Genomic DNA, 16849 nt, shown 5'->3' on the forward strand with positions numbered 1-16849 from the left:
ATGTGGGGTTGGAGGAGAAATTGTAGACAGAAGCACTGCCACAAGACTATATCTTGGTGCCAGTACCCCACCAGCCTAAGGATGTTGTATTGCCATCCTCTGACTCAGAGGACTCAGAGGACTCTATCGCAGAAGCCCCAGTACAACCGGTCTCCTTCACTTGCAACTGTGACAAAACGGCTGCTCCTACATAGGGATAGCTCGAAGTCTGACTGTTGCTGTTCTCCTGTCACATTGAGGATGAACGCTGCACAAATCAGCTTTGCTTTGTTGCTGTGGAGGTCAGCACTTGCAGCAAGACACTGAGCAGTTGAACTTTGCTCAGTCCATGGTGAAGACAGTCTTTCTTTACTGGTTCCCATGGATGGCCTCTAAAACCAGGGAGAGGGGCTAAGCTGTCAGAAATTGCTCAGCCTGTGTTGGAGTCAATTCTCCCCTCATTCATAGGGTAAAGGGACCCCTGACCATGAGGTCCAGTCGTGACCGACTCTGTGGTTGTGGCGCTCATCTCGCTTTATTGGCCGAGGGAGCCGGCGTACAGCTTCCAGGTCATGTGGCGAGCATGACTAAGCCGCTTCGGGTGAACCAGAGCAGCGCACGGAAACGCCGTTTACCTTCCCGCCGGAGCGGTACCTATTTATCTACTTGCACTTTGATGTGCTTTCGAACTGCTAGGTTGGCAGGAGCAGGGACCGAGCAACGGGAGCTCACCTTGTCACGGGGATTAGAACCGCCGACCTTCTGATCAGCAGGTCCTAGGTTCTGTGGTTTAACCCACAGCGCCACCCACGTCCCAACATCTTCTTAAAAACAATACTTTTTTGTAGATGTACTGTTTTCTCATATGCAAATTTAATCAATTGATAAATATATTAAGCAATCAAAGATGTAATTATTGTGTAACAGTCCTAATGTAAACACAATGTTTTCATTGCCCAAGCTTTGCTTCTTTTAAATTTACTTATTTTGCTGATAATGGACACTGGTCAAACTCAAAGCACTATAATGCTCTAGAGTCTTTTCTTCATGCTCACCATTCCAGTGCAGTTTTTTTTTAAGTGTTCTGCAATAAGCACGGAAATACCTGAGTAGAAATATTAGATTTTGGGAGGCTCAGCATTTTTATTACATGAATTCATACTGTAATGGAAAGAGGTAGAGTGTGCCAGCTTCTGAAATCCAATAAAGCGTGCTGCAATATTTTCTAATATTACTGTCTAGTATATTCTTAATTCCAGTGCATCACCTGAATGCCTTGGCATTATAGACTAAGGGGAAAATGGAACTGGAGGGAAAAAATAAATACGGAGAAAATAAATCTTCAGCATATAATTTCCTTCATATTAATATTGCTTTTAAAAAAACAATAATAGTTTGGGCCTTTATTTTTGACCCTAGGATTATTGTTCTCCCAACATGTCTTACTGTGCATAAGGATGTCTTTTACTCGGGTAATTCACTGAATTTGTGCTCCTTGCACAGTATTCATGTTCTTACACTTTGGCCTGTTGCCAGAGTTTCAAACTTTCAATAGGTTAGAAAGTTGCAATCTCCACACACACAAACACACACCCCACTGAAAGTATCAGATCAACAACATTAGTTTATTTATTTTTTGCATTAGTTTTAACATCACCCCTGTGTGTAAACGCTCTGAGTCTGGACTATAGTTCCAGGAAGCTCCTTGCACATTGTTGGATGTTCTAAATAAATATTAACAAGTAGGGAAACAAGCCACGCTGAGCAAATCAGATGGGGTCATGTTGTACTGACTTCTGTTTCAGTGTATCTGAAGAAGTGTGCATGCACACGAAAGCTCATACCAATAACAAACTTAGTTGGTCTCTAAGGTGCTACTGGAAGGAATATTTTTTAAAAAAATTTGTTTCGACTACGGTAGACCAACACGGCTACCTACCTGTAACTTGCACTGATAGAGGAATTCTATCCCTGCACTACCCCACTGCCCCTAAATTGCAGCAATCTGGGAGGAAGCTTGGCAACTCTGCAGGTCACCAGGGTACAGTAGATGGTTTTGCAAATTGCAGCACTTGCCGCCCTCCTAGCTTCAACGACCTTCTCCTCGCCTTGTTTGAAACAACCACATTGCGCTGTGAACTTTCCGTCCAGAACCTCTCGTGGAGGGAGCACTGCAAATACCGCAGTGTTAACAAGCTAACAGTGAAATAACATACTGAAATCTGGGGTAGCATACCTGAACCAACAGCATAAGGACAATTGTTTTCTGAATGCTTTGCTACTGAACGAATAATAAAAAAAGGAAATGTATCATTTTGCCACAAGGTAGATAGAGGAGAAGCAGCAATAACTCAATTTGCACGGATATAACGCGCGCGCTCGACCCTGGCGAGGGACATGGAAAGGAGCGAGGAGGAGGGGCGGGGCAAAGAACTCTGCCGCTCCCGCCTCTCGCGAACCATTGGCTGCAGACGGCTGAGTGGCAGCGCCGGCTTAGCCAGCCAGCCGGCGCTCGCCCGGTCACGTCATGTGCGTCGGCCTCCGCTCCGTCGCGTCACTTGCGTAGCGCTCCTTCCGCCCCTTTTCCGCCAGCTGCTCTTCCGGCGGGAGGTAGGTCTCCGCTTGAGTGGCGTTTTAGGGAGCGGGGCGGCGGCTGCAGGCTTCCTGCCTCAGGTGGCGGTTGACGGTTGGGAGAGGGTCCTTCTCCGCCACCTCCGTTTCCAGCTCAGCCGAGGGCGCTGAGGGAAAGCCCGGCTGACTGGTTGGGTGGGGCTTTTATTTTTATATTATTTTATTTTGCCAAGGAAGAGAGTGGGGGAAGGGAGTTAACTGGGAGGGGTTTTTTGTTTGTATTATGCATTTTCTGTTTTTATCTTGTATTTTTACGCTGTGAATCGCCCTGAGGTCTTCAGATGAAGGGCAATACATACATATATAACATATATACACACACACACATATATATATAATACACAATGCAGGCACACACACATATGAAATAATAATACAAGCATGCAATAATAATAATATGAAATAATTATTCATATTATGAAATAATAATAACAACAATAATAATACAAGCACACACCACACATGCATACCCCACTGGCCGGCTTGTAGGTGAGCCTTGGGATGCCACCGTGCGCTTTGGGCTTTCTGGGCCACCAGGCTATCATGGGTCACGGCCAGCCTAGTGTCACAACTCAGACAGCGTGCATGAAACATGTTCTGGTTCAGCCTCCTTGTACAGTCATACCTTGGAAGCCAAACAGAATCCTTTCATTTGACTTCCAAAACATTCAGGAACCAAGATGCGGCTTTCGATTGACTGCAGGAACCTTCTGCAGCAAATCGGAAGCCGCACTGGATGTTCCGAGTTCCAAATAACATTCGCAAACTGGAACAATCACTTCTGGGTTTGCAGAGTTTGGGAGCCAAAAGGTTCATCTCGCTAGGCGTTCAACTTCCAAGGTACGGCTGTACTTGATCCAGCACTTGCAATGCCTAATCCTAACCTTGCTTCACTCGAAAGTACCGTTTCGCCATGCTCAGTGAGGCTTTACTCTGGAGTAAGCTAGTGAAGGATTTGAGCCTTGAAGCAGTTTATTGTTGCCGCCATTGCCTTGAGCATGGGGGTCATGCCCATGGGTTGCTCCTGTCACCTTTTCATGCCAATGTCTGGCCGTTAAGTTTGCCTAGTGCAGAAGGCCTGGGTGATTTGCAGTAGATCTGCAAGGTTTCTGATTCCAAACTTAAGCTAAAAATAGCAGGAATGAAATAATGCCCCCCACATGCCCTAAGTTACACTACAGAATTAAATAAATTTAGTACTCAAATTGATTTAATTCCAAGTGCAAGTCTTTTGAACCAGGCTCTTTTTAGTGTGCGTATCTGTCTTTCTAGTAAAAGACCCTAAGCCCAGTACATAAGGTGGACCACCGCTGCTATGCCACCCTCCAGGCAGTGATGGTGTTGCCACTTGCTGGACGCAGTGACAAGGGCAGGGGAAGCATTCGGATGGCTGGAGCAGGCATTGATACATGCATGCTTTCACCTGTTACTACCATTCCACTGCTTCCTGCATCCTTTGCTACCGTACTCCCAAGTAACAGCGGCACTGCCACATGCAGAACAATGGTGCAGTTGTGGTGCCCCATCTTGCACACTGCAATAGTGCACACCTGAAGTCTGCCCAACCCAGATATATCCTGTAGAAAGAAGGGCACTTTGACAGGTAATTTCATGCTTTCTTTTGATGTGAATCATTTTGGCTCATGGTTCCTTTCAGATATCTCTGAAAACAAACTTAATGCCCAATATGGTAATGTTGCCGTAAAAGTAGTTCCATTGGAGTTGCTGACACAAGTAAATAGAACTTTAATTCCTAATTCTCATCATGGGTGTGGATCTGAATGTCCAACTGGTATAGCAGGAATCAGGGCATTCGTGTACAGGCCACCCACATGGAGCTAGTAGTTCACACAGACAGCGTTGGCTGGGAGCCTGGCAGCGATCCTGGGAGCTCCCAGGGTTTTCAGATGGGCGCCCCCATGCATCTGACCCAGCCCTAATTCGAAAGTTGAGAAGTTTCATCTTGATATTCCATCAGCACTTAAGAATTAAACACACCTTAGCAAGCCATTTTAAATCACACAATTGAGCGTTTCTAGGTTTTATCGTAATTGGTGCGATGTCAACATTTCACTTTTTTCCCTGATTTAGACTGCTGAATATATCAGTCTTTCATCAAAGAAGAAAGCTATAATGTCTCATGCACGCAAGCCCCCTCTTGTGACGGGCATTTCTCCCAATGAAGGCATCTCATGGACGAAGGTCACAATTCGGGGAGAGAACTTGGGAATGGGCCCAACAGATCTAATAGGTAAAGTCAAGAAAGCTGTTTCCGTCTCGATGGCAGTACTATGCATCCAGCAGAGTTTATTTGGAAATGTGCAGTTGCTGATAATTTACAGTACAGTGGTGCCCCGCAAGACGAATGCCTCGCAAGACGGAAAACTCGCTAGACGAAAGAGTTTTCCGTTTTGGAGGTGCTTCGCAAAACGAATTTCCTATGGGCTTGCTTCACAAGACGACAATGTCTTGCGAGTTCCTGCTGGTTCCCCCCCCCCTTTTTCTAAGCCGCTAAGCCGCTTATCAGCTGATCCGATAAGCCGCTAAAAGCCGCTAATAGCGCTAATCTGCTAATCCGTCAATGGGCTTGCTTCGCAAGACGAAAAAACCGCTAGACGAAGAGAATCACAGAACAGATTCTTTTCGTCTTGCGAGGCACCACTGTAGTGGTATTATGAAAACACTTGATAGACAATAAAATGTTGTTGGTTTTTCTTCATGAAGTTGAAGAGATCTTTCCTAAATACCGGGGGAGGAATTCAGTGTTGTGCTAAAACAAACATTCAGTTAGCTCGAGTATTTCCACTTGCATGACAGAACAACCCCTCTCACCCCATGTGCTGTTCTGGGGGTTCTCCTGACACCTCTGGAGCCAATTTGAGGGATGGGGAAGAGGGGGGAGCCCTGTTGATTGAGTCCAGCCCAGGGGAAGTATTGTTGCGGTATTTCTTCCTGAGCTTCCTTTTTCTCAGATCATGTTGAAATGATGGGACAGAAGGGATGCAGTGAAAGGTTTTCTGCCAGGGGAAATTTAATTTGCCCCTTCAAGTGTCTCATGCCCCCAGTTTTTAGAATCACTACAGTAACATGCCACTTGTTCTCTTTGAGCAAGCTTGCTGTATTGTATCTGTATCATCACTTTCACCCGGTAGTCAAGACTGAGTATTTCAGTACTGGCTACTAATGTTTATGTATTTAGAGCAAAACTTAAAAAAAAAATTCTGGAGTGAATCCCTAAGACACTTGAGATGCGTTTGTGGGCTGAAAGCACTTCAGGCTCCCCCGATAATGATAAAATAAAAAATATTCACTGTTAAGCAACATTTGTTCCTCTGCTTTGTGTGACTCTCTCAGGCTTGACAATCTGTGGACACAACTGTCTTCTGACTGCTGAATGGATGTCTGCCAGCAAAATTGTGTGTCGAGTAGGTCAAGCTAAGAATGACAAAGGGGACATTATTGTCACTACAAAGTCAGGAGGCAAAGGAACTTCCACTGTTTCTTTTAAACTCCTGAAACCTGATAAAATAGGTATGGTTGTATTATCCATTTATTTCTCTTCCTGTAAGTATTGTTCTGTAATAATTTTTTTTGGTAAAAAATTCATGGGATGTGCAAGTGGGTTTCTTCAACAAATCGTAATACTGTATTTATACAGATTTATACTATTGGCCTATCTAGTCCAGTTCTGTCAACTCTGACTGGCAACAGTTCCCCAACCTGTCTCAGGCATAGGTTTTAACCATGCCTGGTCCTTGAAGTTGGTATTGAACCTAGGCCATGTAGAGTATTTATTCTGACTTTGAACGTCAGCTGTTCTATGTAAAATCTTATGAATTCAAAATACTTGAGCTTCTCTTGGTTGCTGATCAATTTTTAAATTAGGCTATTCTCATACTAGCACCTCAAGCTCATGGACTTCTGTATAGCAGTATGTTCTGTTGTATCCAATGGGCATTCCACTGAGTTTCTAATAAAACTGCTATGATTATATGATTATATACATGATATACCGGCCCTTGATAGCGTAAAATATATTTGAATCTTTCTGATGCTATTTGGGCACATGTGCATTTTAAAGCAGGGTGGAATGTAGAGCCAAAATTAAATGTATTATTTTTGCCAGTTGAAGTTTTCCTTTTGCAGTATAGATACAGGAAAGCAAACAACAACAACAACCCACCATATTTTGTGTCGTAGGTGAGAAATCCAAATAAAATCCTCTGAACCGTATTGCTCTGTAACTCTTTGGCTGCAGAGGCAGATTAGGAGCAGGGTTTCGAGGTTGCTTTTACCCTATTTTCCCCCAGACAATTATCTAAGTATGCATTTTATACTTGTAGGACTTTTTGACTTAGTGCATGAGAACTTCACGATGCTCGACAGAGCTTGTTTTTCTAAGGATATCTCTTTTGTTTTCTCAAGGTATCTTGGATCAGTCTGCAGTCTGGGTTGATGAAATTAACTATTACGACATGCGCACTGACAGGAACAAAGGGATGCCCCCTTTGTCTCTGCGCCCTGCTAATCCTCTTGGTATTGAGATAGACAAGTGAGTACCAAGTAGTATCAATTTACATTCTTACCTGACTTCCCTGTAAGAATTCAAAAATATTTCAGAATGTGAGATTTGAAGAAAGCAAGACTATAGTATGATTTCACTTTGCCATGGAAAGATAGTGTTTCTTCAGTTTCTTATTCTGGAAATGGGAAGAATAATTACCGTATATTTCTGTCTGAGGTTATGCCCTATCAACTCAAGAATTTCTGCATGTGCAACAGGTCTTTTCCCCCTGCATGTGTGCCAGTCCCTCCCCAAATCTATTCTTGACAGCTAAGCGGAACCCCCCAGAACAGATCACGTTTTAGCCAACTAAGTCCTACCCAGAGTAGGCTCATTGAAATTAATTGAACTGTTAGTCATGTTCATTAATTTCAGTGCGTGAACTCTTGAGTGGGGCTGACATTGGCTACAACCCTTAGTTTTCATAACATACTGAATATTAGTGTTGTTCATATTTTTATTTATGAAAATATTTCCACACCACTTTTTATTTACAGAGAGGAATATGAAAGTGGTTCACAGTAATAAAACATAACAAATCTAGTTAAGACTTCATACAGTGTGAACAATTTTAATAGCTGTGGGGGAGGACAGGATGAGGTGGTAAATGACCTGAGATCAGCTGTTAAAAGCACTAGCTAGTTTTATGTGATTCTGTTTAGATTGGGATTTGCAGCAGGAGTTGCAGAGTAAAAATATATTTTCCATCCATCTGTCTTTTTTCTTTTAGTTTTTATTGAAATACTAATTTGTTTCCTAACCACAAATCTGAGTGTTTTTATACACAAATGCCACATTTATGCAAAGGTTCCAGTAGTTGCATTCATATAAAAAACAGTTTATATATATTTAAAACACTTGCTGTCATAGCAAGTTAAGTGCTGCAGTGCTACTCTAATATTGCAGATGAACATACCATGAAGAAGTAGATGCAGATAGCTGGGCACTTCGCCAGCGGCCCTGAGGTTCCTGTCTGGTGTACTGTCCTGTCTACTTCTGCAGTCCTAGTGGTGAAGGAACCAGCTAGGAACGAGAACAGTGGTTATAGAGATCTCTGGCCATGTGGTAGACATGGCTCTGTTCAGGAGCTCCTTAGGGTCAGTGGTGGTACAGGGGTCTGCTGATGGCTCCTTGTCCTCCTCTTCCATTGAGGAGACAACCAGCTCCAGGTCTCAGCAAGGCTGAACCTCAATACTTGCACAGTAGACGGAGAAAAGCAGGCTTTCAGATAAACCAGCACAGCAAATAGTGCTCATCTTTTTAAAAAAATAACAACAAAACTAACTTTAGGGATATTGACATACAACATATGACAACATAGTAGTTTTGGCTGGCATGTGACCTCAGTGCTACAATAGCAATTTTAACAAAAATCTGGGTATAGTGTTTCTGCTAAATATAGCAGACGGTAGCTACTATGTATTGTAGGTTCAATCCCGTATAAATTAGGTTACTTTATTTAATTTCCAAGAGGACTATATGTGTAGCAGTGCAAACGTCTACAGCAGTGGAGAACCAATTCTAGCAGGAAAGCCGTTCTTCCATAATGGCTAATGCTTGGATCCTTAAAAAATTAACTTAAGGAAGTTCACACAAGGAAAGCTGCCTGTTCTCTCCCAACACCCACTATAGAACAAGGTCACTCAGGTTTCAGACTTGTTGTGAAAACCCAGACTACAATAAACTTATTTGCATTTAAAGTGTCATAGGACTGTGTCTTTTTGAGCAATACAGTTACTCAGTGGCGTAGTGTGGGTTGTCAGCACCTGGGGCAAGGCAAGTAATTCGCGCCCCCTAACCCGTGGATTTGCGCCCCCTAACCCATGGATTTGCGCCCCCTAACCCCCGGATGTTGCGCCCGGTGCGCCCGGCCCCCCCTGCACCCCCATGCTACGCCACTGCAGTTACTCTGTGCTGATAAAACTGATTTGTAGCTCCTTTCTTCTCTGACATGAATACGCATTCCCTAAAATATGACAGTAATGAGCAATCCTACATATACTTCATCTGCCTAGGACTGGCTAGGAATAATAGTACAAAGCCTGTGTGTGCTTTGCGTCTAGTTATTATGTCATTCCTAGGCATTTCTCGAAATATTCGCAGTAGCACTACATGTTGTTTTATTAGTAAATTTAAAAATGGTTTCCATCTGCAAGGTCTAGCTTGCTGAGCATACACTGCCACCTAATGGAGTGTGTGAATCCTCTTTTGTGTAGGCAAAGTTGACAATTTTATCAGAGGTAGTTTATTTTTTTGTTTATATGTAAATACAAGAAGACTGTCATTCAGCATCTCAGCTGGGAAGCTAGCTGCAGGTTCAGTTAAATATTTTGATTGTCAGCATCAGAAGTCAAAATCTTACAAGGAAAGAAAACTTCATAGCAATATAGGCAAGGTGATGCCTTCATAGGCCTAATCTGGCCAGCGTTAAAACATTTCCAATGATTTAACTGTGCTCTCGGCTCTTCAGTTGAATGGAATAAAAGTGCTCAGCTTTAATCAGATTTTGCCCTGTATTCACCATCAGTTGAAGGTCCTTCTGTTGTCTCCCACTGTCTTATATGGATGCAGTCAGCAATAGTGAAGTGAGGTTCTGCCACATCAGTGTTGCCCTTAGGCTGGGTCCAGATTTGCCATTAACTGTCCTTTGGACTGTTTCCAAAGGCCATCCTTGTCCTCTGTCCTACCATTGGAGAAAGTCCTTGTTAACACCTTTGGGTTTGTCCTGTTTAGTCTACTCCAGCGTCCTTTCTGCTGGTCTTCTGCATGCATGAGTAACAGAATACAGCTGGTACAAACGTTTGCTCCTATGAGTCTGGCGGGGGGGAATGTGAATGGTTACTTAGTTTGTTTATGGTGGTTGCCATTCAGTCTTTATTTACTTAAAATGGCTCTTCTTGACCTATAAAATCCTATGGAATCCAGTTCACGGGACTTTTCACTGACAGTGTCCAGTAGAACTGCCTGGTTTTAGTTTTTAAATAGATTTTACGTGGCTTTGTGCACAGAATCATTACCTCTGGGTGGTTGATAACTTTTTAAAAGCTTTATTTGTGAGGCACAGATTTACATTTCTTCTTATATAAACCTGTCAAATCCCACCATATAACTAAATTCTCTCAAGGGAAGCAATAGTATTAAACTGTTTCTTCTGAAGCATTTGCTTAAATGGAGTATTCTCACACCTAGTTTCCAAGCTAGGGCTGAAATCGTAGCCTGGCAGCACCTGGAGGGCCAGAGGTTCCCAACCCATGACTCAGGGAGAAGGAAAAATTGCATTCCTTTTCTGTCTTCCCATCCAACCTCAAGAGCCCTGTTCATCCTTAGGGAGAAGTAAGTAACCAAGGCTACCACCTACTTATCCTTTCCTCAAGAGGCAGCCTCTGTCTTCTTCAAACCTCTCCTCTTCTTACCCCATTTCCACAATTACCGTATTTTTCGCTCCATAAAACGCACCAGACCATAAGACGCACCTAGTTTTTGGAGGAGGAAAACAAGAAAAAAATATTCTGAATCTCAGAAGCCAGAAAGCAGCAAAAGCAGCAATCCCTCTTGCTGTTCTGGCTTTTGGGATAGCCGCGCAGCCTGCATTCACTCCATAAGACACACACACATTTACTCTTACTTTTTAGGAGGGAAAAAGTGAATCTTATAGAGCAAAAAATACAGTACTTCTGAGGCTTATGAGACATCAGGAGGGGTCTGAAGGCTTCCCAAGTCTTGCCAGCCCCACCCCTGCATTTTGGCATCCCATCCTAGCCAATTACTGGTCAGGCTACTGAAAGGCAAGTCCAGCAGTTCCTTCTCCACAGTTAGTTTTAGATGAGCCAAGCAGAGGCATCAAGGAAGAATAGCAATGGCAGGTATAAAAAGAGAAGAGAGATTAGAAGAATAAAAGAAGCACTGCAGATTATCAACATACTGATAACGAATTTAAAAGAGGAAATCATCGTGACAAAAGGAAGATGATAAGAGGTGGGAAGAAGATGGATTGTCCTTAAAAGCTATAAAACAGTAATAATGAAACAGACACGTTATATGCTACAGATTATATTTTAACCGCTTTTGGGGCGGAACATAATATTAATACAAAATGCCAATATAAAATATAACAGTAATACAAAGTAAATATTAGTACACTACAAAAGAAAAAAAGGCAGTACAGTCAATCAGAACAATATAGCAAATATCCAAATACCCACCATTCACTTTCACAGGCAGCTTTCGGCGCAGATGTAATTCCTAGCATTCCTTTTGGAAACTGGGATAACTCACACTCCCCCCCACCTTTTCCAGTCTCTCATTTCTAATCAAGTTCATTCACAACAGTAGCCATGGGGGAGTGGCCTCAGCCTTATCAGACAGTGAAAGAATCCCCCCCTAAGCAGTCATTTCTTTGGTGTCAGCCCCTTTAGGGTTTCCCCACCAGGACTGTCCTGCCAGGGGTCTCCAAGTAGATACGCTACCCCCCTCCCAAAAAAAACCTAACCACAGCCATAGCAAATTCTTGTTCTTCATGGGTATGATGAACTGGCCAAACACTATGGCTCCTCCAACAGTTAGTATCCTCTTTACAGCTCTTCATAGTCCTGTTACCGACTTGTCTATGACTCAATAAGCCAAGTTAAAAAGCAAATGATTGAATACTCAGTTTTGTGGATAACTCAAATTTTCAGTGATTTCTTAAGAGCACATTGAGTGGAATGACAGTAATAAGAACCAAATTGGAAGGGATCTGTACATGTTGCACAGTTGAACTTTGGAATTATTTACCATGAAATGTGCTGATGGCCACCAACTTAGAGGGCCTTAAAAAATTCATGGAGGATCCGACTATCAATAGTTACTAGTCATGATGACTATATTTTACTTTCAGGGTTAGAGGTACCATGGCTGATATCCAACTACACTTTACTGAGAGTAGATCCATTTAAATTAATGGACTTAAGTTTCTTACGTTGATGGACTTCAGTAGGTTTGCTCTGAGTATGACCATCATTGGCTATCATCCCATGATTTTGAATACCAGTTGCTAGGAAAGAACGCTGAAAGAATGCCATTACCCTCATGTCCTACTTTTCAGCTTTTCGGACTAGATAGGCTTTTGGTCTGATCACAGTTGTTAAATCTGCATGTAATTAAGACATGAATAGCCTCTGCTGTATCTGTCTTCTCCAGAAGAGGCCATAACTTCCAAAACAGCCGAATCTCGTTAAAAATAAAGAAATCTATCCATAGTCACCACTTGACTATCCAGGAAAAGTAATGGATCCAGGAGCATCTGCAAGCTAAACCCAAATGGTGGAACTGCAGTCTAAAGTACATCAATCTGATTAGTTTTATCAGTGGTGTAAACAACACTCCCTTAATTTGTTTCACTTGGATTTATCTCAGAAAAAGTGATTGTGTAAGGCAGAGCTTTCCAAATTGTGTGTCGCGGCAAATTAGTGTGTCAGCTACAGTGTGTAGTTGTGTTGTGCAAACACTCCCTGCGCTCCTCCCGGGGTTGGAAAGGGGTTAGTTTGCTAGTAAAACTGAATTACTGTGTTGTGAAATGATGCAGGTCTAAAAAGTGTGTCACCAACATGAAAAGTTTGGAAAGCTCTGGTGTAAGGTGTGTTTACTGCTCAGTGACTGCAGAACCGAGGAGTGACTTACATTTGTAGAATAGATTAATCACTAAAGATCTCCCAATATGATCCCAAGCACAATGCTTTTTATTTCAATTTAATTTTAGAAACTTTTCAGTTGGAAGTTTATAAATCAGCATTGCAAATCATGGGGAGCTCATTCATAACATCAGTATCATCGTTTAATGATGATGTAATGAGTCAACGACTTCCATATGTGAATGATCCATAAGGAATCCTCATTACCATAGATAATCATGCCATAGCTCCTCCACCATAGAGCTTTGTTGAGTGGCCATGTGATAAGAAATCAAGTGGTGAACATGCATGTGTGAATTCCCCTTTGAAAAGCTATTTATGGGGAAACGTCCCAAAATTCTAAAGATGGTGTTGCTTCTCGACATACCTCCAGGGGAGCCAGCCAAAGCAAAAGCATTTGAAGTTGCATTCTTCTTGATGTGACACTTTTATTTTGTTTTTAAGATAAATTAGATACATAATGCCATTTTACATTTTCCAGGCGGCTCAGCATGGTCGCTCTTTGGTTACAAGCTGACGTTTGCCACCCCGTATTTTGACTCTCACCTCTCAAGTAAGACAGATATCATAGACTCGCCATTGTTACTGTTGCAGGCTGACTATGGTACTTGAGCCAGTAAGCAAGTCCTAGAAATTAATTTGACAGTGGAATGCAATGAAAACATAACACACTTTGAGTGGAGCCAACTGTCTCATATACTGTCATCCAGTCCGTTTGACAAACTGAGCTATGATAATCAAACCACTTACCAGAATACAATTCTGTTTTTATTAATGGACGTTGCCCAATGGTCCTCATCCTATCACAGTCTCACTTGATTTCTTTTTGGCATGCTTTCATAAGCCTGTGTGTATTTTGTGATTAGCTTCCAGAAGCATAGAAATTGATACTAGGTGCTGTAGTCAACATTTTGAAATGTTATTTCATTTTTAAAGGGACTTCTACTTACTTATTTATTCAAACATTTTTATGCCACCTTTCAGCCCTAACAATGGCCTCCAATGTGGTTTATTTTTTAAAAAAATTAAGGGTAACAGGATTAAAACTAAAAAAATCAAAACTAAAAATAATACAGTTGAAAGTTTCAATATCAGTTAAAAAAACAAAAAACAACATTCAGAGCCAAGTGGAATCTTTGTTCTTTTTTTACTGCCCACTTTGACAGCCTCTGTTTTAGCAGGTTTTTTTTAATTAAAAAAATCCCATTTCCTTTCTTAGCATTTAAGACTGTCTGCCTCTTGTTAATGTTTTAGCTCCCTTTTTAATTGTTGAATTGCTGTTTTTATATTGTCATTGGATTTTTGTAATTTTGCTTTTTATTTTTTATATTTTAAATATGTACTGAAATAGTTATTATTTGAATAGTGTTTGCTATCAGGAGACTAATACATTTAGTAAGCAAGTAAATAAAGTTTGCAAAATAAAGTATTGCCTTTATACGTAGCAAGATTCAGCTCTGCTGTCTATTTTTTGCAGCATTTGTAACATTTGTAACATTATAGCCTTTGGACCCATAGCAAGACAGGAGGACAGGGAATAGAGGAAGGAAGGCATCCTTATTGCTGACAATTGCTGAGTGATTTAGATATATCTGTTCTTCAGTTCATTTGAGCCAGTAGAATCTTGTGAACAGTGAAGAATAGCACTCATGTGGTTTCTGGTGATCTAAGCTCCACTACTCAGCTTTCAAGATGTTACCCATAGCTAGATGCATTAGATCTGGGTTTCCCAAACGCTCCGACAGTTGAGGCACACATATGGAGGAGTAAGCAATACCTGTCCTCAAAACAATGTGTTTCTATATGAGTAGGTAATTTGGCATTGGGAGCAATAAAGGTTAGGGAAGGACCTAGCTCAGTGCATGCAGAAGGTCCAAGGGTCAATTCTCTGCATCTCCAGGTAGCACTGGGAGGGACCCTCGTTTGAAATCAGTATAAGGTAACTTGCTATGCTCCTGTGTTATTGTGACCCATAGTATCAGTGCGGTAAAGATGTCATTGCCCCTACCCTTAGTGCATCATCGTCCCTTCCCAATTTAAAGGGTTCTTGATGGTGTGGATACCATCTGCATGTGTTGCTTATAACCACATTGACCCATAATAAAAGATGTATTGGAGTAGGGCAGGAAAAAGTGGTTCCAGATCTCCATCATGTCTATAGGCTAACGTTCGGAATTCACCAGGTTCCAGGCATATTTCACACCTGGCTATCGGATAGAATTCTATCCGTTATATTTTTATCTGCACAAACAGAATGAATTTCATGAACCAAAAAGCCGTATTGAAAAATAGGACTTTCGAGCCATCTGGCCCCAAAATGGCAACTAGGCATTCTATTTTGGCGACTGTAACCCTGGTTTAAGGGGCCATTTGCAGCCTAGCTTATGTATCTGAGTTTCTAACATTGCTATATAGGCTCTAAACTGAACCACCTGCAAAGGGCTCTAATTTTCATTGAGCCATGTAGTTCCAAGGAAATAAATGGGGCATCCAATCCAACACCCTTCCCTAAGGCAGAATATCCTCTGCATTTTTCCATTTCTGACCTGATGTTATAACACAGAGCCTTAAACTCATACCAAATTATTTTGTTTTCTGTTTCTATTCCCATTTTATGAACAGGAAGAAGATAAATAAAAGGGAATAAGGGGCAACCCAGTCAGATGGGTGGAATATAAATAATAAATTTTAATATTATTATTCTGTAAGAAAGCAAATTTATTTATTACTGTAAAAGCTTGGGATCTATTTCCATGTGGTCCACCCTGCAATGGTAATGTCTGTACACAAAATTCGTGGGCTTAGGTTTAGCAGGCATTGTTGCTTCCCATGCCTCAGGGGTAACATATGACTCAGGTCTAAGAACAGGACGTTCACTCAAAGGGGGTTCTGTTTTATTCTAAATGTGTCATGCACCGTAGAGTGTTCGCTTTTATTGCAGAGTTCGCTGGAGTAGTTAAGAAACAAGAGGTTTGGTTTCTGCTTGCTTGTGGTCTCTCAGTGAATTTTCTAAACAGGTGATCCATGGCTAACTACTATAAGTAGAAGTGCAGGGGTGATTAATACAGGAAAACAAATTAGTTACAGGTTTCATCCATCATGGAACATAATGTAGTTGTTAAGTTTCACGCGAATCAAGGAGCCGTGTAATATAATAGAGCTTGCTTAAATGACATTCAGATCGGTTTAATGCAGTGTGTTGTATGTAGGGCTCTTCTTTCTTTCGGAAGGGGGTGAAGGAGAGACAGTTGAAAACTCCAATTGCTTCAGAATACTTCTGCTAGATTGTTGACTGGGGCTGGTTGAATGGAACCTTGCCAGTTACAACCACACTAGCTTCCAGTCCCATTTCACAGCACAATTCAAAGTGCTGGTTTTAACCCTTCAATCTGTACCCAATAGATTGCCTTCCCCTACACGAGCCTACCTAAATGTTAAGTTTGTCTTCTGAAGTGCTTCTCTGGGTGCCCCTGTCATTAGTTATATGGGAGAGTACCATTCTGGATGTGGTGCCTCACCTCTGCCATGCCAATGACTTACATTCTCAGAGCTTTAAAAAATCCCCAGCCGCATTAAAACAGACCTGCAAACATTTGCATGAAAAGTGACATGAAATCCATTGATGCCCGTGACACATGCAACTTGTATGTGGGATTGTAATGTTAATGCTTGATACCTTCATTTGAATGACAATCCATTGTGTTTGTATATGTAAGAGAGCATTCTTCCTCCTGGCCTTGTTTCTGTAAATATTTTTTATTTACTTTTCAGAGGAAAGTTTCCACAAAAGGAGCTGGAAGCTCTGTTTCCTGGGATGAGTGCTGACTTCACCAGTGAAAACTTTTCTGCAGCCTGGTATTTGATAGAGAACCATTCAACAACAAGGTTAGTAAATACGAAATTTGTGTGGGTGCTTTAATACTATCCAGGAAGGATCAGTAATACTGGGTGTGAATTGGCGGTTGATGGTTGCAGATCAGTAGCTCATAAAGATTTGTGTCAGTGA

The 16849-nt window shown here is 41.7% G+C and overlaps 1 protein-coding gene across 2 annotated transcripts in view; it reads left to right on the forward strand.

The window, feature by feature from the left end:
- Positions 1 to 2542: 2542 nt before the first annotated feature.
- EXOC2 (exocyst complex component 2) overlaps positions 2543 to 16849 on the forward strand; it is an 80318-nt gene continuing 66011 nt past the window's right edge. The window contains exons 1-5 of one of the 2 annotated variants that reach the window (XM_081206237.1): positions 2543 to 2589; positions 4702 to 4861; positions 5965 to 6141; positions 7036 to 7162; positions 16615 to 16728. In XM_081206237.1, coding sequence (XP_081062363.1) covers positions 4744 to 4861; positions 5965 to 6141; positions 7036 to 7162; positions 16615 to 16728 — 536 coding nt within the window. In that variant the 5' untranslated portion in view covers positions 2543 to 2589; positions 4702 to 4743. Of the gene's footprint in view, positions 2590 to 2624; positions 2746 to 4701; positions 4862 to 5964; positions 6142 to 7035; positions 7163 to 16614; positions 16729 to 16849 lie in introns of those variants that run through there. The other variant, XM_081206238.1, reaches the window with a different exon arrangement.

The sequence above is a fragment of the Podarcis bocagei genome (assembly GCF_964188305.1).
Source record: "Podarcis bocagei genome assembly, chromosome: 8".
NCBI classification, from domain to species: Eukaryota; Metazoa; Chordata; class Lepidosauria; order Squamata; family Lacertidae; genus Podarcis; species Podarcis bocagei.